The sequence below is a fragment of the Peromyscus maniculatus genome, chromosome 6, assembly GCF_049852395.1.
Source record: "Peromyscus maniculatus bairdii isolate BWxNUB_F1_BW_parent chromosome 6, HU_Pman_BW_mat_3.1, whole genome shotgun sequence".
In the NCBI taxonomy this organism is placed as follows: Eukaryota; Metazoa; Chordata; class Mammalia; order Rodentia; family Cricetidae; genus Peromyscus; species Peromyscus maniculatus.
This window is the reverse complement of record NC_134857.1, coordinates 7,503,984-7,526,104: the sequence shown is the minus strand read 5'-3', so window position 1 is coordinate 7,526,104 and position 22,121 is coordinate 7,503,984. Positions and strand designations below refer to the sequence as shown.

Genomic DNA, 22,121 nt, shown 5'->3' with positions numbered 1-22,121 from the left:
GCTTCTTGTATCTTCATAGGTATTTCTTTCTTTAGGTTAGGAAAGTTTTCTTCTATGATTTTGTTGAATATATTTTCTGTGCCTTTGAGTTGGTATTCTTCTCCTTCTTCTATCCCTATTATTCTTAGGTTTGGTCTTTTCATGGTGTCCCAAATTTCCTGGACGTTTTGTGTTAGGACTTTTTTGTCTTTATTGTTTTCTTTGACTGACGAATCTATTTTCTCTATCGTGTCTTCAGTGTCAGAGATTCTCTGTTCCATCTCTTGCAATCGGTTGGTTATGCTTGTTTCTGTAGTTCCTGTTCGTTTAGTCAGGATTTCTATTTCCAGCATTCCCTCAGCATGTGTTTTCTTTATTGTCTCAAATTCATTTTTCAGATCTTGGAATGTTTCTTTCATCTGTTTAATTGCTTTTTCTTGGCTTTCTTTGATTTCTTCCCATTTTTTGTTCGTTTTTTCTTCCATTTCTTTAAGGGAGTTTTTTATTTCCTCTTTAATGGAGTTTTTCATTTCCTCTTTAAGGGAAGTTTTTATTTCCTCTTTAAGGGAGTTTTTTATTTCCTCTTTAAGGAAAGTTTTTATTTCCTCTTTAAGGTAGTTTTTCAATTCCTCTTTAAGGAAAGTTTTTATTTCCTCATTGAGGGAATGTTTTATTTCTTCTTTAAGGGCCTCTATCATCTTCTTAATGTCATTTTTAGGGTTGATTTCTTCTGTTTCTTCTGTCATGGTATGTTTAGGTCTTGCAGGTGTAGAATCACTAGGTTCTGATGTTGCCATATAGGTCTTTATGTTGTTGCCTGTATTTTTGCACTGGCGTCTACTCATCTTTTCCTCTGTGAGGTGCAGGTGGTGTCTGTGTCTGAGAGTGCCTCTCTTGTTCTAATTTTTAGTCTTGGTTTAGTAGTGGTTCTTGGTTAAATTGGTGCTATTGGGCTATTTCTTCAGGGGCAGCTGATTTCGATCGGTGAATTATATACTTATGATTCTGGTGATCTGGTTTGGTGTCTGGGTAGCGCCTTCTTCTGTGTTCTCAGGTCACTTTTTGTTCATTTGTCAACTCCTCAGCTGATCTTGTTTCTTCAGACTTTAAACTGTAGGCATCTGAATCCTCTCCCAGATGGGTTTCAGCTGAGCAGGGTAGTCTCACCAACACCTCCAAGTTGTTGGGTTTCACAGGATCAGCAGCTGGGCCCTGGGTTGTCCTCAGATGGAGTGTTCAGATTCGTTCTGATTCTGACCCACGGAGATAGCTTCTTCCCCAGATGTTGGGGTTAGGGGCGTCCCTGTTCCAAGCTGCGTCTGCTTGTCTCCGTCCCTGGTCTGTTTACCTCTGCGGTCCGCCGCCGGGCCTGTATGTCCCTATCAGCTGCCGCTGGGTCTGTCTGCCTCTGGGGGCCGCCACCGGGCCTGAATGTCCCTGTCGGCCGCTGCCGCTGGGCACGTCTACCTCAGCGGGCTGCCGCTGGGCCCGTCTACCTCCACAGGCCGCCGCCACAGGCCTACCTGCGTCTGCTTGTCTCCACCGCTGGGCCTGTCTACCTCTGTGGACCGCCGCTGGGCCTGAATGTCTCTGCCGGCTGCCGCCGGGCCTGAATGTCCCTGTCGGCCGCTGCCGCCGGCCCGTTTACCTCAGCGGGCCGCCTCTGGGCCCGTCTACCTCTGTGGGCCGCCGCTGGGCCTGAATGTCTCTGCCGGCTGCCGCCGGGTCTGAATATCCCTGTCGGCTGCCGCTGCTGGGCCCGTCTACCTCCACGGGTCCCCGCCGCAGGCCTACCTGCGTCTGCTTGTCTCTGCCGCCGGGCCTGTCTACCTCTGTGGGCCGCCGCTGGGCCTGAATGTCTCTGCCGGCTGCCGCCGGGCCTGAATGTCCCTGTTGGCCGCTGCCACCGGGCCCGTTTACCTCAGCGGGCCGCCGCTGGGTCCGTCTACCTCTGTGGGCCGCCGCTGGGCCTGAAAGTCTCTGCCAGCTGCCGCCGGGTCTGAATATCCCTGTCGGCTGCCGCCACTGGGCCCGTCTACCTCTGTGGGCCGCCGCTGGGCCTGAATGTCTCTGCCGGCTGCCGCCGGGCCTGAATGTCCCTGTCGGCCGCTGCCGCCGGGCCTGTTTATCTCAGCGGGCCGCCTCTGGCCCGTCTACCCCTAAGAATACATTTTAAAGACCTTAATAAATAGTGTGTTAGGTTAGATGCATTATGTGACTTTCAAAGGGGCTGAAAATAGCCTAGGATAGGTTAGCTCTGGTCTGCTACATTTTCCCTCTCCAGCATCTTTACGTTCAGGCATTGCTTGTAGAGTGTTTAACACAGGTGTAGCTTTTCTTTTTTCCTGGGACCTTAACCTTACAGATGACATGAGCCCGTTCAGTTGGTACCAAAGGCGTTCCCGTGTTAGACACTGTTCTGTTGCTATAGATGCTGCCTCGATAGTCTCTGCCTTCGCACAGATTGCATTTAGTATGGAGTCTGGAGTCACAGATAATAACAAAGAATATAAATAAACCGTGTAATCCCAGCTGGTGATGGAGAGTGAGAAGCTCAGCAGGGAGCAGGGAGGGTGAACTCTTCCTTCTGCCCAGTCTGGGAAGGGGCTTTCCACAGACCCGAGGGAGAGTTACCAAGCTCCAGCGAAAGAGACAGCAGATGGCCTGGTCTTGAAGCGGGGTTAGCTTGGTGAACAGCCAGAGAATCATGGACAGGGGGAGAGAGCTTACAATGAGATCAGAAAAGTCAGCAACAGTAGGCTTCATGAAGACAGAGGCCAGCCTGGGCTGTAGAGTGACACCCTGTCTCAGATAATTCACAACAAAACAACCACAAAAAACGGAGAGGGTGGATAGGACACGGACTGTGGGAGTGGAGGGAGTGAGTACAAGTTAATATTAGATGTCAGGGTTAAGGCTCCTACTGCTTTGTCAGGACTGTGGCCTTCAGGGGGAGAGTGGCCAAGCAGTGAGAGCCTAAAGTTTCAGAGCTCAGCTTTGGAGCCAAGTGTGTGTGTGTGCGTGTGCGTGTGCGTGTGCGTGTGCGTGTGCGTGTGTGTGTGTGTGTGTGTGTGTGTGTGTACACGTGTGTACGTACATTCTGGGCTCCATCATCTACTCCTGGGTGACTTGGATGCTACCTAGTAAACGTGCACCCCAAGTTCTTATCTCTTGAAATAATGGCAATATCAACCTCTTGATCAGAGGGACGCAGGGAAAAATTTCTCAGCCTCACAAAAGTCCCTCCTCAAGAGACCTTTACCTTGAGAAAGGCGGTTAGGGCAGTTGTCATTGCTGCCACCTTCATTGTGAAGTCACTGGCACAATTCCTAACAGTAAAGGAAATGTTTTATATAAAAGTCCTACAATCAGGTCATTGTTGATGTTAGACCATAATAGTCCGAGGATGGAGACTTTCAATAAAGTGATAGAGCAAAATTCACAGGCAAAAAAAACCCCCCAAAACAACAACAACAACAACAAAAAAAGACAAGGAGGAACCCACAGCTGAGCCAGGCAGAGTTCAGGGTCTGGTCTTACCTTTGGCTGAAGAAGGCTGCCACTAACCTAACCTGTTTTGTGTGGGACAGGGTCTCACTGTGGAGCACAAGCAGGCTGGCCTTGAACTCGCAACACTCTTCCTTTACCCTCCCCATTTGCTGGATGCCATTTGTCTTTGAGGCAGTGATGGTAGTGACATGGTTTCTGATGTGTCAGAATGGTGTGGGGGACTGGTGAGAGAATTCTAAGTCTTAAGCCTCTGTCTCAGGTGAGGAGATGGGCGCATCTGAAGGCGTCACAGAGCCTTGAGGGAGGGTGAGACCATGCGTTGTGGATTTGGGGATGAGTCTGTTGTGGAGGGAGGACCTCAGAAAAGCCTTGCTCAGCTGGGTGTCAGTAGAGTGACAGCTTGTTCTGTTGTCCCGTCTCTGTGGTGACTGTCCTGTTGTCTCCTAGGTACGTAGGAAACCTCCCAAGGATATTTGACTACTCGCCATTAGATCCAACCCAGGACTTCAACACCCAGATGTAAGTGCCCAATGCTGCGTTTGAAGTTTCTGGAGGGGTGTTCGCATTGGTTACTGCTGAGTTGAAGGCAATTCCTTTTTCTTCTTTATTTTCTGTATTTTTAAGTGTTCTAGAATGGGTGTGTGTTACCTTTATAAGAAGAGATTAATAAAGTTATAAAGTACTGAGGAAGCTTTGAGAGTGGAGTCAGAATCAAGCAGAGGCAAAACCAAGCTGTTTGTGAGGAGCGGCCCCCGCCACAAGACTCATAGGTGACCTCCACACCTCTGTGGGAAACAGCAGTGGCTTCTTTATTGTTTGTCTCTCTCCTGGCTAGGACTAAGTTGGGGCATGGTCTCCTCTCTGGCCAGTACTCGAAGCCTCCCGTGAAATCCGAGCTCATTGAGCAGGTCATGAAGGAGGAACACAAGGTATGTGTCCCCGTGTGCATGTTGACATGTAGGTGGGCGGAAATTTGGTCAGTGATGTGGGATTCCTGTGTTGGCAAAGGCTGCTCTAAATTCAGTGAACTGCCAGGGTAGCTGTGAGTGGGTCCTTGTCCCTGTGTTCTTAAAAAAAGGCAGTGTCAGTTTCCACTGACGCGGGTCACACATGGGCGATATGTGTGCTCTCACTTGTGATTTTCTTAAGGTGGAGCTGGGATCGGAGGCATGAAGCTTAAAACCCACGCCCTCCCTTATCCACTCTGGGCCTCTCAGTGTTTACCTTAAGCTCCAAATGTTTTTGCTAAGTCCCCTTGTCTCCCTCTTTCCATCTCCCCATCCTTCCTCTCCACTCCCTCCCTGTTCCATTTTCTTCCTTCCAGAGAAAGAGTCTCCCTGTGTAGGTTAGCATAGTATAACGTTTTCTTCAGAGATATGAACAGCGTGGACTCACTGGAGGTAGGGCACCCATAACAGGCCACCATAACAGTTTACCTAAGTCTGGTTTGGGGGACCCATGAGTTTCTTGGGGAGTACTCAGCGAAACAAGGATGAGGGATGACTGTCCGGAGTGTGGGTTCCTCAAAGACAGCCCACCCCAGGATGGGCAGTGGCTCAGAAAAGCAGCATCCCTTATAGCTCTCTGTCCAATTTGCAGACAGCTCTAGCGAAGAGTTCTCTTTCTCTCAGAATTGTTCGTTGCTTATAGAACCTTAGGGAGGGTTTGTAAATTTTGAACTGTCCTTAGTCTTGTAAGTTTCCTGAGCTTCCCAAGTGCACAGTCTCTCGAGAGAATGTTTCAACGGGGAGAAAATATTAATAGTTCTACAACGGATTCCCAGGTTGGCCTTGAACTCTTGATCTTCCTGCTTCAGCTTCCACAGTGCTCACTACAGGTTCTCTTTTGTTAAACCACAGCGCATGGGTTTCTCAGCCTCCCCCAGAGCTGAGGATTAAGAGTATCTGTTAAGTTCTTACTGAGTGGTTTCCCAGCATGCTCAGCTAGGGAAAGTCGGTCGGCTGCTTGCTGCTAATAGGTAGACTAACTCAAAAATGGGTTTGCTGGATCTCCGTGGGCACACTGGGCTGCTATCTCCTCCCAGGCGTCAGTGTTACACAGCTCCAGAGGGCACGGCTTGTAGCCGCTTCTTCTGAATGGTGCCCTTGGCAGTGCACAGCCAATATAGATAGATTCAGCATGCCTCACAATTATGGCCACAAGCGTCCTGAGTGAAACCCAGATCCGCTTCCCCCTCTGTCTCTTCAGATACCCCGTGTTCACCTGTACACTGTAGTGCTCAGGCCTGTTCCATGCTGAGTCTCAAAGGTTTGACCTCTGTGCTCCTCAGTTAGCTCAGCTATCCTTAACTGACATGATTTAAGAGCAGGAGTGGAAAGAGAGTTCATTCTTGGTCATTTGGAAGTGGACAAGGGAGAGGAGGAGGATGTGAAGGGGAGTATATCCACGTAGGTATCTGGACAGGGAGAGGGAAGCATGCTAGGAAGAGAGGAGGGAGGGAGGGAAACAGATGCTTTGCTTAGAGAGCCCAGGAGAGTACACCTTCTCAGGCTGTCTTCTTACCCAGCATTGCAGGATAAGGGCTACAAATCTATCAGGACACAAGGGAGCCTCACTGGGGACACACGGAGGATGTTTGGGCTGTGGCATCACCCAGGCTTCTTTCTCTAGCTTCCATGAAACTTTGAAGGAGTGATGGTTGATAAAAACAAAATTGTGTTTTGATCTCATTATTCTGGGACATTGTTCAGGCTGGGCCTTGGGAAGCTCTATGGGCGTGGGTGACCTCCACCTTGTCTGGTGGAGACAAGGAGCCTGGTCCCGCAGGGCTGTACAACTGCAGGCAGATCATCAAGCCACAGCTTTCAGATGGTTGCAGCTGGGGTACTTTTAGGAGTGTCCTGACGATGGGAAAATCTGTGTGCGATTATGACCATTATTGTGCTTTTAGAATCCCCTTACTTGAGGAAATGTAAACTCTCCAGGTGAGCAGTGTCTGGAAATAAAACTGAATTTTGCCATTATCATGATGTCCTTGGCCACCGATGAAGAGGTAGCTCTTGGGATGATCAGGGTACACTATATTTCATCTCACAGACAACTGCCTATAGCCCTTCCGCCTTCAGCATCCGACCAGTTGCTGGTACCGGCCAGGCAGGCAGGTGGGAACCCCTACTCTGTCTGGCCGAGTATGACTGCCTTCACTTGGGCCACATTGGGCTGAGTGTGTTTTCTTGGTTCATGCACACTATCCAAGCCCTCGCCCCTCAGTGGCAGCTGGAGCCCACTGGCAGCCTTCTAGTACGAGGAAGGACATGATGCCCAGCTGACTCCAATCGCTGTGACTTGAGACCTGTTTAGTGCTCCTGGCATTTGGGTTTGTGACCTTTGGTCTAGATGACTTAGAAAACACTTCCCTGCATTGTAGAAACTGTTGGTCTGGAAGAAAGAGTCCTGCAGGGTCTGGGGTGTTTATTGGTGGAGCGGTGACCTAACACACACAAAGCCCTGCATAGACAGAGTGTGGTGGTCTAGGGCTGTAATCCCGTCACAAAGTGTCACTGCTGTAGAGGCAGTCAGACCTGGGAGAATGGAGCTGATAAAAGAGGCAGCCTGAAGTCTCATGCAATAGCCTCCTTTGTTCAGAGCATCAGAGAATTTAAAACAACAACAACAACAACAAAAACCCATAAGAGTAAAGTTCTCATGAGTTTAAGCTGTATACAATCACAAGGACAAGCTGCACATGGCAAGAACATGTTTTTTTTTTTTTCCATGAAGGCTTATAAAGGATAGTTCAAACATTGATCAACAAAGGCAAGCAATAATGAGTAATCTAAAGTAAACTCCTTCCTATCTGCTGCACCTGGGAGGAGCAGAAAAACACATTCCAAGGACAATTCCATGTTTTGAAGAAACTGGGGTTAATGAGACTCTTGTCTTGTTTTCTTGGAGTTTTCACAAGCATGCAGAATTTTCCTCACATGACTCCATCGATGGACTGTCTTCTAACAAACAGGAGGTGGAGACAGGGGGATCATAAATTCAAGGTACATAGTGAGCTCCAGGCCAGCCTGGCCTAAATGAGGCCCTGCCTAAAACAAGCAAAAGTTAAAAAGAAAAACCCCCTGACCATGAGTAGCTGCAGTGTGCTCCCTAGCAATAGAGAGAAGGTCTTGTCTGGGGGTGGGAGTAGGCTTTTGGTTCAACATCGATATGGCTCCTGTGACATTTAGGGTAGAGAAGGGACTGAGCATGTTTTCTTTTGTGGTCCTGGGCATGCTGGTTTTAAGCAGTTTTTCATATAGACTAATAGTCCACAGCAGAACAATACTTCTGATGGTGGAGGGAATTATTCTGCAAACAGCTCACATCGTGTTTGCTGGGGCCAGGCTCTTCCTGTGTGGAGACAGAAATCCATGTAGAACGGTAGAATGCTGTGGACATGGGAATTGACCCGGGCCATCTGGTGTCCGTGCAGCTGTGGACAATTCTGCGATCCTGCTCGTGTAGATGGGACATTTCAAGTGTGCAAATTACCTGCTAGCTCAGTAGCATGAGCTTTTCACTTCTCACCTCTGCATTTTGTCTTGTATCTTGGCTCATTCCTGATAGATACGCATCCTCATATCAGACCATCTGCCACAGACCAAGGGAAAGCCTGGATTTTTAGTAATGTGTGGGTTAATAAACCATTTCATCTATAAAGAATCCCAGTGTCTTAGTTATGTTTCTATTGATGTGATAAAACTCCATGACCAGAAAGAACTTGGGGAGGATAAGGTTTGTTTTGTCTTATACTTCCAGGGAATAGTCCCTCACTGAGGGACCTTAAACAGGCAGGGACCTGGAGGCAGGAGCTGGCCCAGAGACCATGGAGGAGCAATGCTTACTGGCTTGCTTCTCATGACTTTCTCAGCCTGCTTTCTTATACACCCCAGGACCACCTGCCCAGGGGAGGCACCACCCAAAGTGGGCTTGGTCCTCCCTTATTAATCACTAATTAAGAAAATGCCTTGCCTACAGGCTTGCCTATGGGCCGTTCTTAGAGAGGCATTTTCTCAATTGTGACTTATTTTCTCAGATATGTCTGAGTTTGGTTACATTGACATCACACCCAGTGTTTTAATATTAAAGATATTGTTACTATTATTATTATTTGTGTGTGTTGTGTGTGTGTGTGAGAGAGAGAGAGAGTGTGTGTGTGTGTGTGTGAGTGTGTGTGTGTGTGAGTGTGTGTGTGTGAGTGTGTGTGTGTGTGTGTGTGTGTGTGTGTGAGAGAGAGAGAGAGAGAGAGAGAGAGAGAGAGAGAGAGAGAGAGAGAGAGAAAGAGAAAGAGGTGTGCATATGTCAGTGGAGGCCAGAAGAGGGCTTCGGATTGCCTGGAGCTGGAATTAGGTGATTGTAAGTGGCCCAGTGTGGGTGCTGGGAACTGAACCTGGGAAGATCATCAAGCACTTTTTAAAACTTTTATTTATTTTATTTTATTAACATTGTTTAAAATTTATTTTTACAGTTTCCCCTCCCTTCTCTCTTCCTGCCCCCCCCCAATCTGCCTCCCTCCCTATCCACTCCTCCCCCATCTCCATTCAGAAATGGGTAGGCCTCCCATGGGCTTGAAAAGGCATAGCACATTAACTTGAGACAGGACCTAGCTCCTCCCCGTGCATCAAGGCTGGGCAAGGTAATCTAGCGTAGGGAACAGGTTCACTAAGCGCCAGGGACAGGTCCTGATCTCACTGCTAGGAGCCTTACTAAGAGAGCAGGCTACACAACTGCAACACTTATGCAGATGGCCTAGGTCGGTCCCATGAAAGCTCCCTAACTGTTGGTCCAGAGTCCAGGATCTCCCATGAGCTCAGGTCAGCTGTCTCCGGCAGGAGACAACTTCCTGAATATAACACCAGTAGCACAGACACTGACCAACAATTAGTAAATGGGACCTCCTGAAACTGAAAAGGTTCTGTAAGGCAAATGATAGTGTCAGTGAGACAAAATGGCAGCCTACAGAACGGGAAAAGATCTTTACCCACCCCACATCTGACAGAGGGCTGATCTCCAAAATATATAAAGAACTCAAGAAACTGGACATCAAAATACCAAATAATCCAATTTAAAAATGGGGTGCATATCTAAACAGAATTCTCAACAGAAGAATCTCAAATGGCTGAAATACACTTAAAGAATTGTTCAACATCCTTAGTCATCAGGGAAATGTAAATCAAGCACTTTTAACTGCTGAGTCGTCTCTCCAGCCTAGTATTTGATAGGGAGGACTCTACCATGTCCTTAAGAATTTGTTCTTGGTATTTATTTATTTTACTTGTTTGTGTATGCTGAGGCTCACACTCAGATCCTTCCTTGTTCATGCCCGACAAGTGCTTTCAAACAATTTAAAAGTGGACAGACACCCTTAGAGCTTCTTCCACCCACAAATAGCATGTCTGAAGTGGTTGTGTATTCTGAGAAACTGTGTCTGGGACACTTTGACTCCCAGATTAAATAATTTTGGTTGACACCATTGTGGGTTTTAGCATTGCCCGAGGTAGCTAGCCTCCTGCCACACTGAGGTGATAGGATTTTAGCTTTAGGCATTGGACTTGCTTTCTTTAACTTGTATTTACCCCTCTTGGGCAAATGTAACATTCTTGTCTTTTTTTCTTAACATGAAAAAGCACATTTTCCTGCACATAAGTGCAAGATAATGGTGTTTCTAAGAGAATCAAGCCGTAGACACAGTCTCCCTCGAGTGTCCCCCTCCACCATGTTGAGTTGTCATGTAACTCAAATGAACCAACTTCAGTTTGCTTGTTTTAAATCATGTGACAAACAGGAGGAGGAGGAGAAAGGACTGCCTGGGATTCAGTGCTGGCAGTTCCCACTGGGCTTGAAGCTGGCTGCTGGAGAATGAGCTACCTGCCGAACTCACCATTCCCAGTTTGTATGAGCTCCCTTTACTCCACACACTGAAGCATTCCTATATGTCAGTTACTCAAAGCAATCATGCTAACAGTTCTTCCTCCAAGTACTGTGAAATACTGAAGCTGACCAGCAACTGGCTTGTAAACTTGTGTGTTTGTAGACAAATTTCTAAACAGTCTTGTTAAATAAGGAACACAGAGCCAAATACAGGGGTGCAAGCCATAGAGATCAGAGCAATAGTGATAGCCACCAAACTAACCTTAGCTCACCACACCGCCTCGCTTCCCAAGCAAGCCTCTTCCTGTCTAACCTGTGCTTTTATTGCCTTGCTGTTCTGCCTTCTCATTGGCTGTAAGCCCAGCCTCATCACTTCCTCGTCACTGCCTGTCTATACAGACTTCCAGGTCTCTATGGTTGGTACTGGGATTAAAGGCTCATGTCACCACACTTGGCTATGTCCTTGAACACACAGAGACTTAATCTAATCACATGGCAGGCAGAGTCTGTTTATGGTTGACTATGACCTCTGATCTCCAGGCAAGCTTTATTTATTAACACACAAATAAAATATCACATTTCAGCACAAATAAAGTATCACCACATGTGTTAGGGATAGGTTGACCTGTGTCTGTGGTCAGACATATCTTCAGGCATTGCTCTGATGTGCTGGAAGCTCCAGCTAGCTCACTTCTTGCTTATTAACTAAAGCACTGGGCTCTGGGGAGCAGTGGACGCTGGCTGTGTGCCAACATGCTGTTAGAAAGTCCTGTGTAAGCATCTGGGAGAATCTTGAGCACTCTAGTCCTCTCTAACTTTAGCTGGTCTGTTTTTTACTTGCTGATGGAGAAAGAAGCACAGTAACCTAGTCGGACCACAGGCTCCCTCAGAGGTTGCTGTTATGGAGACTCTGGGCCACCCTTCTACAAAGTGAGTCGTCAAGAGACAGCTTACAACCAAGACAGCAGGCGATTTTTCACGCTAGGGCTGTAGGAGCTCTTAGGTGATGTCACTAGGCCACTGTCAAATGGAAAGAGTGACTTTTGTAACTCCATTCTCTAATTTTCATTTTGGCTTTTTAAAAACTGTCATATTCGGAGTCCAGCCTTTTGCTTGTGTGTGTGTGTGTGTGTGTGTGTGTGTGTGTGTGTGTGTGTGTGTGTGTGTATGTGTATCTGTCTGTGTGTGCATGCATTTAGTGGTCAGAGATCAATCTTGGATGTAGAGCTTTGGGAGCAATCCATCAGAAGCAGCAGAATAAGCCAGGCTAGGCAGCAGTCACTTCTAGTCCCAGTCTGGGGAGGCAGAGGCAGGGGGATCCTTGATGCTTACTGGCCAGCGGTTTAGCTGGTGCATGAGCTCCAGGTTTGGTGAAAGATCCTGTCTCAAAAAATAAGGTGATGAGGTGACTGAGGACAACAGCCAACATGGACCTCTGGCCTCTGTCTATACAGACTTCCAGGCCTGCATGCTTGCACATTTGCACACACACATGAACATATACATAAACTAAAAGAGAAAAAAAATCAAATTTGCATCTGTGTGTAGAGAGCAAAGCATATTGCATTCCCGTGAGCCTTCTGAGCCCTGACAGGTGTCAATAATCAACCTTTGTGAGTGCAGGTGTGTGCAGAGGTCAGCGACATCAGACTCCTCTGAAGCTAGGGTTACAGGTGGTTGTGGGCTGCCTGAAGCCTGGTGCGGGGGCTGGGAACTGGACTCAGAGCCTCTGGCAAAGCAGTGAGTGCTCTTAACTACCAAGCCACCTCCCTGGCCCATGAGCTAGCTTCTCATCTTAACTGCCAGAGTCCCCTCCACGGCGCATCTCTACTTTGCTCTGAAGTTTGACCACGGTGTCACTCATACTGTTCTCATAAAGTTGACAGAGCAATGTCCCCGTATCCTGTAGATGCTGGCTCTTGTCATCGTTACCTTTCCCCTCATTTGAAAGGTGGAATTTACAATTAGACCGGACCCACTTGCCATTCAGGCTTCAGATATATATGAAAGGGCTATCTGCTGATTTATTCTTCTTTTAATTTAGTGTTTATTTATATACATATTTCATACAATATAATTTGATCATATTCTTTCTCCTCTGTAGGGGACCTGCCCCCACCTTTACCCCAGGGTACTCTTGAAGAGAGAGGGATAAGAGATTTAGAGAGAAGGATAGAGAGGAGAGAAAAAGACAGAAACACAGGATAGCCTCGGGAGGACCTGCATTCTTATCCACCAGCCCAGAACTTTATTCAAAAGGGCTTTTTATAACAATGCCAAGGGGCAAGGCAAAAGACCTCCCCCTGCTCCGTACAGCCAAGTGTAGACCCTTCCAGACACCTGGTACCCAGGCCCGTGGTCCACTCATCCCCTTAAGCAGCCCTGGTGGTAAAGCAAGCTCAGATCTCACTAGGAAACCTCTGTGGGATCCCACACTTCTCCTCTAACTCCTCTCAGATCCTCCCCACCTACCCAACTTCATGCTCTTTCTTCTTTCTCTAAAATGAAAAACAAAAACAAAAGCAAAAAACAACAGTCAAACAAAAAAAAAACCAGTAAGACAAAATTCCAAAACAGAACCAAACAAAAAGCCCGTTAAAAACCAACCAACAAAACAAAACATGGACTTCATTTCCTGTTGCCGACTACTGGCCACAGGGCCTTTCCTAGAGCGTAGTTGCTATATCCAGTGATGCTCCATTGAAGAAAACTGAGTCTTCTCTGTCAGCAAGTACCATTGCAGACAGTTTCCTTGTTAGAGGTGGGATCACGTGTCCGCTTTCCTCTCAGTGCTGGGATCTTATCTGGTTGCCTCTGTGCGGGTCCTGTGCATGATACCAGTCTTTGTGAGTTTGTGGGTCCACCAGTCCTGTTGTGTCTGGAAGACACTGTTTCTTTGGAGTCATCTGTCACCTCCGGCTCTTGCAATTTTTTTGCCTCCTCTTCTGCATAGATTCCTGAGCCTTGAAGGGAAGAGTTTGATGAAGACTTATCACTTAGGACTGGGTGCTCTGTAAAGCCTCATTCTCTGCCACTGTTCAGTTGTGGGGCTCTGTGGTAATTACCCTCTACTGCAGGAAGCTTCGCTGATGTGGGCTGGTGATGTCCTTTTCTCTGGGTACAGCATTATGTCACTAGGAGTCATTTTATTACTGTGTCCCTTTGAGCAGAATAATAGTAGTAGGTTTTCACCTATATACGATGATTTTGTCTTTACACTCTAGCCTCAGCAGAACGGGATCTCTCCACGCATGTTCAAGGCCTTTGTCAGCAAGAGCCACCCAGAATTCTCCTCTAACAGACAGCAAGATGCCCAGGAGTTTTTCTTGCACTTGGTCAATCTGGTGGAGGTAAGTCTTGAGAATCCTGCAGGGTGGTCAGAAGTGCACCAGCTGCTCTGGTGACGGCTTCACCAAATGGCCCTTCTCTCTCCATCAGTCACTCACTGGGCCTCTTGCTGGCTGCCTCTGCCATGTGCACTTGAAGTGGCTGCCTCTCACATTGGGTTCCAGATGCTGCTGTCTCTGTGTGGCTTTCATGCTGTGCCTGTTATGGGTGTGATGGTCCCTGGACAGAGCCCCCTGAGAGCCCCTCCAGGTACTTGATATCCAGCCACCACTCAAGTGATCACACTTCCGGTGCAGCTCGTGGAAGCCATGAAGAATTCACCTTAAAACAAAACAGCAGCCTTTCCCCCTTGATTATGAAAGTATTCTTTATGGTAAAGGGAGAAAACTCAGGGGAAAATCAGAACTGCCACAGTAGCAATGGCTGCAGTTAACATTCAGCAGCTAATCCTTCAGCAATTCCCCAATCAGGTGTGAATTCTGTTTGTGAGTAGTGTTTCCCTTTAACCTGTTGGAAGGATATTACTATATCCTTGTGTATCCTAATATAGCAGTTTCTTTATGTATATGTAGTTTACATTAAATACATTTGAAATTATATCAAACATACCTTGGTTTTCCCAGGACAGTCTTTTTTCCTCTTTCTATTATGTCATTAACCTATTTACCTTCTTTCTTCTAATTCCACCCATACTTATCTATAATTTTAATGACTGTAATATTACTCACAGGTGAATCTGAATTTATTTACCCAACCCCTCATTTTGGGACACTATATGAATCACAATGTCTTAGTCTTGTTGACTCTGATGTCCAGAAAAAATGCTATGTAAAGCATGATCTTGATGGCAGAATCAGAGCTGGCATTGTGCTGTCTTTCATCCGTGGCTTCACTCCCCTGCATCCGCTAACCTGGTGTTATCTGACCTTCAGAGGAATCGAATTGGCTCAGAAAACCCAAGTGATGTCTTCCGGTTTCTGGTGGAGGAACGCATTCAGTGCTGTCAGACCCGAAAGGTCCGCTACACAGAGCGGGTGGACTATCTGATGCAGCTACCTGTGGCCATGGAGGCAGCAACCAACAAAGGTAATGGTCCCCAACGCGAAAAGAGCCTCATATGTCTCCCTGTGGAGAGACCTGCCCGGAGACAAGGAGCCCAGTCAGTGGGATGGGCTGTGTTTGGGTTGTACATCCCTTCTCATGGTTTTCCAAGTCCCTATGTGACTTGTCTGTGGAGGATGCTAAATGTATCATGGCAGGATTGGTGGAGGAGTTGTGGACAGGGGCTACTTTAGAGCCCAGAAAATGTGACTCATGGTTAGGCTGCAGTTGGCACAATTGTGTTGCTTGTGGTGATGTGGGTAGGATGCTCTCGTGTCATTGATGATATGCTGTGGTATAAACTTTGATGGAAATGCTTCTTTGGGAGTTAGAAGTGGCATCAGAAATCTTGGGAAGCAACCATGCTTTCTGTCTGGGTCTTTAAGGTGGGCCTTCTGGGAGGTAACTTGTGGCCGGGCATGCTGTAGCAAGGAGGCCCAATAGAAGAATGTCTGGACTTTGAAATTCAGGAGAGGTGCCACCATGGCTTTCAGGGCATGTCTCCTTCTCATGCCGTCAGTACAATCTGATTCTTCCAGGTAGGAAGGATGAACGGTATCCCTTAGAGTTCAGGTCTTAGAGAAGAAAAGGGCGAGATGGCTGTTGCTCCTTTTGGGGTACTTGCCATCCTTGTAAAAACTCCTCTCTGAGTGCCTATTGCTACTCTTCGGGGGAGTTAATTTACTGTGATTTTGGGAAGTGGTGACTCTGATGATTGAAGATGAAATTATTTCTGTTGTCTATGTATGCATACAGCTTTGGACTACATTTAGGTTCTTGCCCATCATCTGAGGTACGGAAGGCTGTGGAGTGGGCAGCTTGTTGCCTTTTGAGAGTGAGGGCTATCTTAGTTAATTTTCCTGTTGTCATAAAGTGCCTGACGAAAACTGCTGAAAAAAAAGAGGGGGGAAGGGAGAGAGAGTTTACTGTGTGCCAAAGTTACAGCATATAGTCCATCATGATAGGAAAGTCATGTTGATGGGAGCCAGTTACATTACGTTTTCCAGCCAGGAAGCAGAGGGAGATGAATGCTCATGGTCAGCTTGCTTTCTTCTTATGCACTTAGTGCTGATGGTGCTACTTATTTTTAGGGTGGATCTTCTCACTCTAATGAGCCTAATCAAGATAATCCCTCACAGGCACGGTCAGGGGCTAAACTAATCTAGATAATCCCTGACAACTGTGCCTGAAGGCTTTACCTCCTAGATGATGGGAAAGCCTGTCAAGTTGACAATCAGTCTGAGCCATTAGAAGGAACAATTAGTTTTCCTTGCTCACCTCAGACTTAATGTTCTGTTCAGTTCTGTCAGCCTTGGTGACAAAGAGTGTTCTCGAAAATTAATGTAGTTTTGAGAGTGTCAATGCAGAGGGAATGCACACGCTGTGTATGTGTTCAAGGATGGTAAGGCAGGGGGACCCTTCTTAAATGCAAAGTGAGGAGGGTTGCATGAGTTGGTGGCATACAGGAATCCCGGGCTATAGGACTAATAGGAGCAGCAGCATTCAGGCTGAGAGGGTGTCATTGCAGAAGCAGCTTCCATGCAAGGCTGGGATCGGATCCTCTTGTGATAGTTCTTATTGCCAGGGAGAAGCACAACCTCCCCCCCCCCCCCCCCCCCCCCCCCGCCCCTTAATGCTTACTTTGCTTATTTAGTTGGTAGAGCTTGGCAGAATGAATCAGAAGGAATGGCAGAATTTGGATTTTGGTAGCTTTCACAGTCCTGTGATCTCTAATTAGCTGTACTATATGAGTGGTAATCTTTTTTTAAGAAAAGAGATTTACTTAACATTTGTATGCTAGATAGAAGCACTACATTGCAAGCTGACTGTGGACAGAGAAGGGGCTTTAATAGCTTTCTGGGGGGCTTTTAGGAAATAAGTGTGTGTACAAGCCAATCTATTAGGAGGAGCTGTTTGCTGTTGTTGCTATTGTGAAATAATCAACCAGAAATGACATTCCAAGTACCTGTGATGTTTTAACTGCAGTTAGTGTCAAAATGGGATCATTCTCTGGCTCCTAAAGGCTTCCCAGCACCCTCCTTTCTTTCCTCGTAGTAGTTGTCTGATCACTTTATCAGTAGAGATTGCCTGAGAGGCCTCCGGCCAGTGGATTGGATGCTGTTTCATCAGTGTTGGTTGTACTTCCGGCGTGGTGCTGGTGGATAAGGGCAAACTTAGACACATACTCCCCTTGCCCTCATGCCATTGTGGATCCCATGACCACAGTCACAGTTGCTGGAGGAACCAATCCAGAAAGCACGAGACACCGACTCTGGCCATTGTCTGGAGCTCAGCGACAGCCCTGATGTCATCTCCTTTCCTTGGTCATGCTATTTTCCGGACAACTTGAAGTTGGCAGCAGGGACTTTCTTTTTCTTCCTCTCCCTCTCACCGCCCCTTCCCCCCCACCCCTTTCACCCTGCCGCCGCCTCCAAACCTGATCATTTGAAAAATCTGACCCCTTGTGTTGTGAAGTGGCGTAAGAGAGGCCTTGGTGGATTTGAGCCAAAGAGACATGCCATGCGGGCGGGGGGCAAGGGGGCACAGTGGAAAGTTACTCACACCATGCATCCACATGGAAAGTTTTATTATTAAAGGGGAAAGGGAGAAGAGAAGGAGAGAGAGGGAGAGGGAGAGGGAGAGGGAGAGGGAGAGAGAGCATGGAGGTGCACACCCCATGGAGACAGAGAGAGAGAAAAGAGGGGAGGAGGGATTTCTTCCTCTTAAAGGGAGCTTTATGTAAGATGACATCAAGATGTTGGGCAGGTCCCCAAGGGGCGGTTTAGAATGCTAGCACCTTGCATCGATTTTATATCTCTGTTGGGCCTTGTCTGTGTTTGTTGACCAAGACTTTAAGTGTCTAGGCTTGTCAGTGATTGATTAGTTTTGATCTTTAGCCTCAGTTTCTTCATCGGGGGAGTGAAGGGCCTGGGGAGAGGAGAGCCCTTGACTCTCTCACAGCTGCAGAACTCTCTAGGGTGAGGTATGAAGAGCAGCACTTGGGGCACCTCAGGCTGGGAAAATGGAGCAGCAGGTCCCCGCATCATTGATGTCCCATGCATGATCTGATCTGGACTCAGTTCCCTCTTGTTAGCCTCAAAATGAAATAGCAAAAATAAGAATAAAAAAATAGAAGTAATAACAGTGGTGGCACATGCCTTTAATCCCAACACTGGGGAGGTAGAGGCAGGCAGATGGATCTCTGTGAGTTCAAGGCTAGCCTGGCCTACAGAGTGAGTTTCAAGACAGCCAGGGCTACATAGAGAAATCCTGTCTCAAAACAAAACAAACAAGCAAACACACAAAAAATAGAAGTAAAAGGTGTTTCTGACTCTACACAGTCTGTCAGGCTTGGGAAGGGGCTTTGGGCAGGCTTCTCCAGAATGGACAGACAGGCAGCAGCCCTGACCTACGGGGAGACAAACCACTCAAGAGGGTGCGGCTCCTGTGTGGAAGAGAAGCATGACTACAGGTTCCTTCCTGTTCCTCAGATGAGCTGATCGCCTATGAACTGATGAGAAGGGAAGCAGAAGCAAACCGAAGACCTCTTCCCGAGCTGGTGCGAGCCAAGATCCCATTCAGTGCCTGCCTTCAGGCCTTTGCTGAACCGGACAATGTGGATGACTTCTGGAGCAGTGCCCTGCAGGCCAAGTCTGCAGGGGTGAAGTGAGTAAGGCCTCCCTTAACGGGGAAGGAGGAGCCTACTGAGGCGGGCGCTGAGGCAGGGGAGGGGCTGGGTGTTCTCAGAGTCCATGAATGCTGTTCATGAGGGTAGGATGGAGTGTGAAATACTTTCACTCACGTCACTTGATGAGCCTGACCAATAAGACAGTCCTATGATTTGAGTTATGTGCTGAGTGGGGGAGGGTCCACTTTTTTTTTTCTTTTAAGCAAAATTGTGGTTTATTCTGCAGCTAAAATCTGCCTTTTTTTTTTCTCTTGCCATGAGAGTAGGGTTGAGAAACACCCTTACTCCCACATGGCAAGAATGATAACTGGTAAAGACATCACAAAACTACTCATGGCAGCCTTCAATATGTAAACATCACTGCATTATGTTGTCATTTTACACTAAGTTTTAGCCTAGGCCTTGGTTGATGGTGTGCCTCCCGGGGAAGTCTTGGGCATGCTAGATAGGCATGAGCATTTGCATGGTGAGCTGCTTACGACCAAGTCAGGAGAAACCTCATGTTCATGTTGTGAGCCTGACTGTCAGGTACATGCAGTTTTTCCTCCACCTAGTCATTTGATACAGTCAGTCCTTGCTGACACTCTTCGCATTGCCACTTGAGTGGGGCAAGAGTGCTTTGCTTCATATGAGACTTCACATGCCAGAAACAGGGAAACAAAACACCTCATTTCAAACACTCAGGGCTAGAGATGCATCTCAGTGGTAGATGCCTGCCTAGTGGGTGTGAGGCCCTGGGTTTGATTCCCAGCACTACAGAAAACAAAACAACAACCACCACTCCAAAAGCCAAGTCCTCACACACCTCACAGCAAAACCAAAGACACCGAAAGAACAAAACGAAGCAAAGCAAAACCAAACCCACCAAAAGCCCCATTTTTAATCAAAATAAGTTTGAAAAGGTCCAATGCAGATGAGGATTGGTAGCCAGCCTTTCATTCTGTTATGAGTTGTCTATCCTTGGGTAAGTTTTGTTGCAGGGACTTCTGAGGTGTGTGTGTGTGTGTGTGTGTGTGTGTGTGTGTGTGTGTGTGTGTGTGTAAGCATGTGCAGTGCATACCGGTACACACTTACCTCAGTGTGTATGTGGAAGTCAGAGGACAGTTCTCCCACGTTTCCCTGGTTTGACACATGGCCTCTCTTTTTATTGCCACCACATATATCAGCCATGTCGCAGCAGGCCTGCAAGCTGCCAGGGAATCTATGTCTCACCTCACTGTAGGAGCACTGGGACGCTTGAGTGTACCACTGCCTGGCACTACATGGTTTCTGGGTATCTGAACCCAGGTCCCTAAACCTATGGGGCGAGCTGTTTATCCAAAGAGCCATCTCCTCAGCCTGCATATACTTTTTTTCTATATGTGAAAAGAATTAGTGTTGTATAACAATTGTCATTATTAGAAGAAACAGTCCTTGTAGGAAAGAAAAGGACTAGAGCTACTAAAATCCCCACCATTTACTATTTACTGAGGAGCTGGCAATGAACTTGCCGTCAGCTGTTTCTTTATTATTGTTTTCGTTGTGTTTTGAGATAGGGTCTTGCTGTAGGCCAACCTCCCACGCACCAGTTATCATATGTAATATGCTCACAGTGGTGTGAGGTAGGTTCCTTTAGTCTCTCACTTTATAGATGGGGCAATGGAAGGAGAGGCAATTAGCTGGTCAGTGGCATGCTTGGGAGATAGAGCTGGTCTGACTGCGCTCAGGGATGGCACTCTTACTTAACCCAGGCTTGTCTGTGTTACCCACCATATTATGCTCATGTCCATATGTAGCCATGCTTAGAGTTCCTTATTATGCTCTATAATGTTTCAAATGATAATTTTGGCATTTGGCAAATCCAGCTAGTGAACTTCTGGAAATTCTTTATTTTTAATTTATTTTTTAGCAATGTAGGCTGTGACTTGACTGACATTTTGTTAATGTAAGGTCTTGAACTTTCCTTTTGTTAGACCCAGAGCCTGAAAAGCTAGAAAAAGGCAAAAGGTATCCTTAGTGGCCAGGTGTGGTAGTACATGCCTGTGATCCCAGAACTTGGAAAACTGAGACTGAGGCAGGAGGATGATGAGTTTTTATGCATAGCCTAGGAGAGAGAGAGAGAGAGAGAGAGAGAGAGAGAGAGAGAGAGAGAGAGAGAGAGAGAGAGAGAGAGAGAAATTGAGAGAGTGAAATTGAGAGAGAGAGAGAGAGAGAGAGAGAGAGAGAGAGAGAGAGAGAGAGAGAGAGAGAGATCAGGGTCAGTTTAGACTACATACACACCTCTGTATTACAAAACAAAAAACAAAACAAAGAGTGGGTTGATCTTGGTGTGTCTATAGGTCAGGATGGACCAGATATAATGATCCTTTAAATTAGGGGTTCTCAACCTGTGAGTCTTGACCCCTTTGGGAGGTTGAACCACCCTTTCACAGGGGTCGCCTAAGACTATTGGAAAATGCAGCGATCTACGTTATGATTCATAATAGTTGCAAAATTGCAGTTATAAAGTAGAACGAAAATAATTTTATAGTTGCAAGTCACCACAACATGAGGAACTAACTGTATTGAAGGGTCCAGGCATTAGGCAGTTGAGAAGCACTGGTGTAAGTGATCCTAGCAGTCTGTGTCTGGGAAGACTGTTATTGTTTGGAACATCTGCAGAGGGCTGGACACGACTCACCTCCTGTCCTTGAGCCGATGTGGCAGTGGAGGGATTTCCATCTCTTCTTTGTCACTTGGGAGGGAGGAGCATAGTGTGGGCTCCAGAGCAGACTTTCCAGGTCAGCTGCGACGTGACCTTGGCTGAACGACCCTCCTCCCAGGGCCCTGTTTCCTATCTGTAAAGCAGGGATAATAGGAGTATTTATAGAACCCAAGTGGTCCAAGGGAGCTGAGCAGAGCAAGTGCTTTGCATGGTACCTGTTAGTAGCTGTAGGATGGGTGGTGTCCTTATTGCCACTATTATGATCTTTCAAGTGAGTGCATGTGTGCGTGCGTGCGTGCGTGCGTGCGTGTGCGTGTGCGTGTGCGTGTGTGTGTGTGTGTGTGTGTGTGTGTGTGTGTGTTCGCCTTGGATCATGTGGTCTGCATGTGGTTGACTAGTTATCATATTTTGGCACATTTAGTAGAAAGGGACTAGTACTCTGTTCTACTTAGCAGGTTTTTTATAATGCCATAGTAGCAGGTGAATTGTTAGTCTTGAATTGTTAGCCAAGCCGGAGGTCTTGGCTTCACTTAAGTGAGAATGATGTTTATTGAGGCTTCTCAGAGCACCAGAGAACCTGGCTGCAGGGACTGTGCATTTCTTCCAAGAGCCAGGACAATCCTAGATCATTCATTGGCAAGGCCACGCTCTTGTAGCTGCCTTGCTATCTTCTACTGTCCTTGAGATGGAGAATTTGAGACACAGCAGGCTATGTAACTTGTCTGGGGGGAAATACAGGCCAGTGATGGACCCATTCAGTGTTCAAGACCTTAGGGCTGACAATTCACTTCAGTTCTAGTGTATCTAGTGTGTCAAGAGGTTCTCACTAGTGTGAGCACTGCACAACCCTGCAGCAGATACACAAGTGAGTTCATTTCTAGATGTAGAAAAAGCCTCAGAAGGCCAGTGATTTACCCAGATTTGGAGTGAATT

The 22,121-nt window shown here is 47.1% G+C and overlaps 1 protein-coding gene across 2 annotated transcripts in view; it reads left to right on the top strand.

Annotated features, from left to right (window-relative positions):
• Positions 1–22,121, top strand: part of Usp13 (ubiquitin specific peptidase 13) — a 129,510-nt gene that overhangs the window by 77,848 nt on the left and 29,541 nt on the right. For both annotated transcript variants that reach the window (XM_016000308.3, XM_006971129.4), the window contains exons 9-13: positions 3,937–4,008; positions 4,325–4,418; positions 13,593–13,718; positions 14,649–14,802; positions 18,309–18,483. In XM_016000308.3, coding sequence (XP_015855794.1) covers positions 3,937–4,008; positions 4,325–4,418; positions 13,593–13,718; positions 14,649–14,802; positions 18,309–18,483 — 621 coding nt within the window. The remainder of the gene's footprint in view (positions 1–3,936; positions 4,009–4,324; positions 4,419–13,592; positions 13,719–14,648; positions 14,803–18,308; positions 18,484–22,121) is intronic.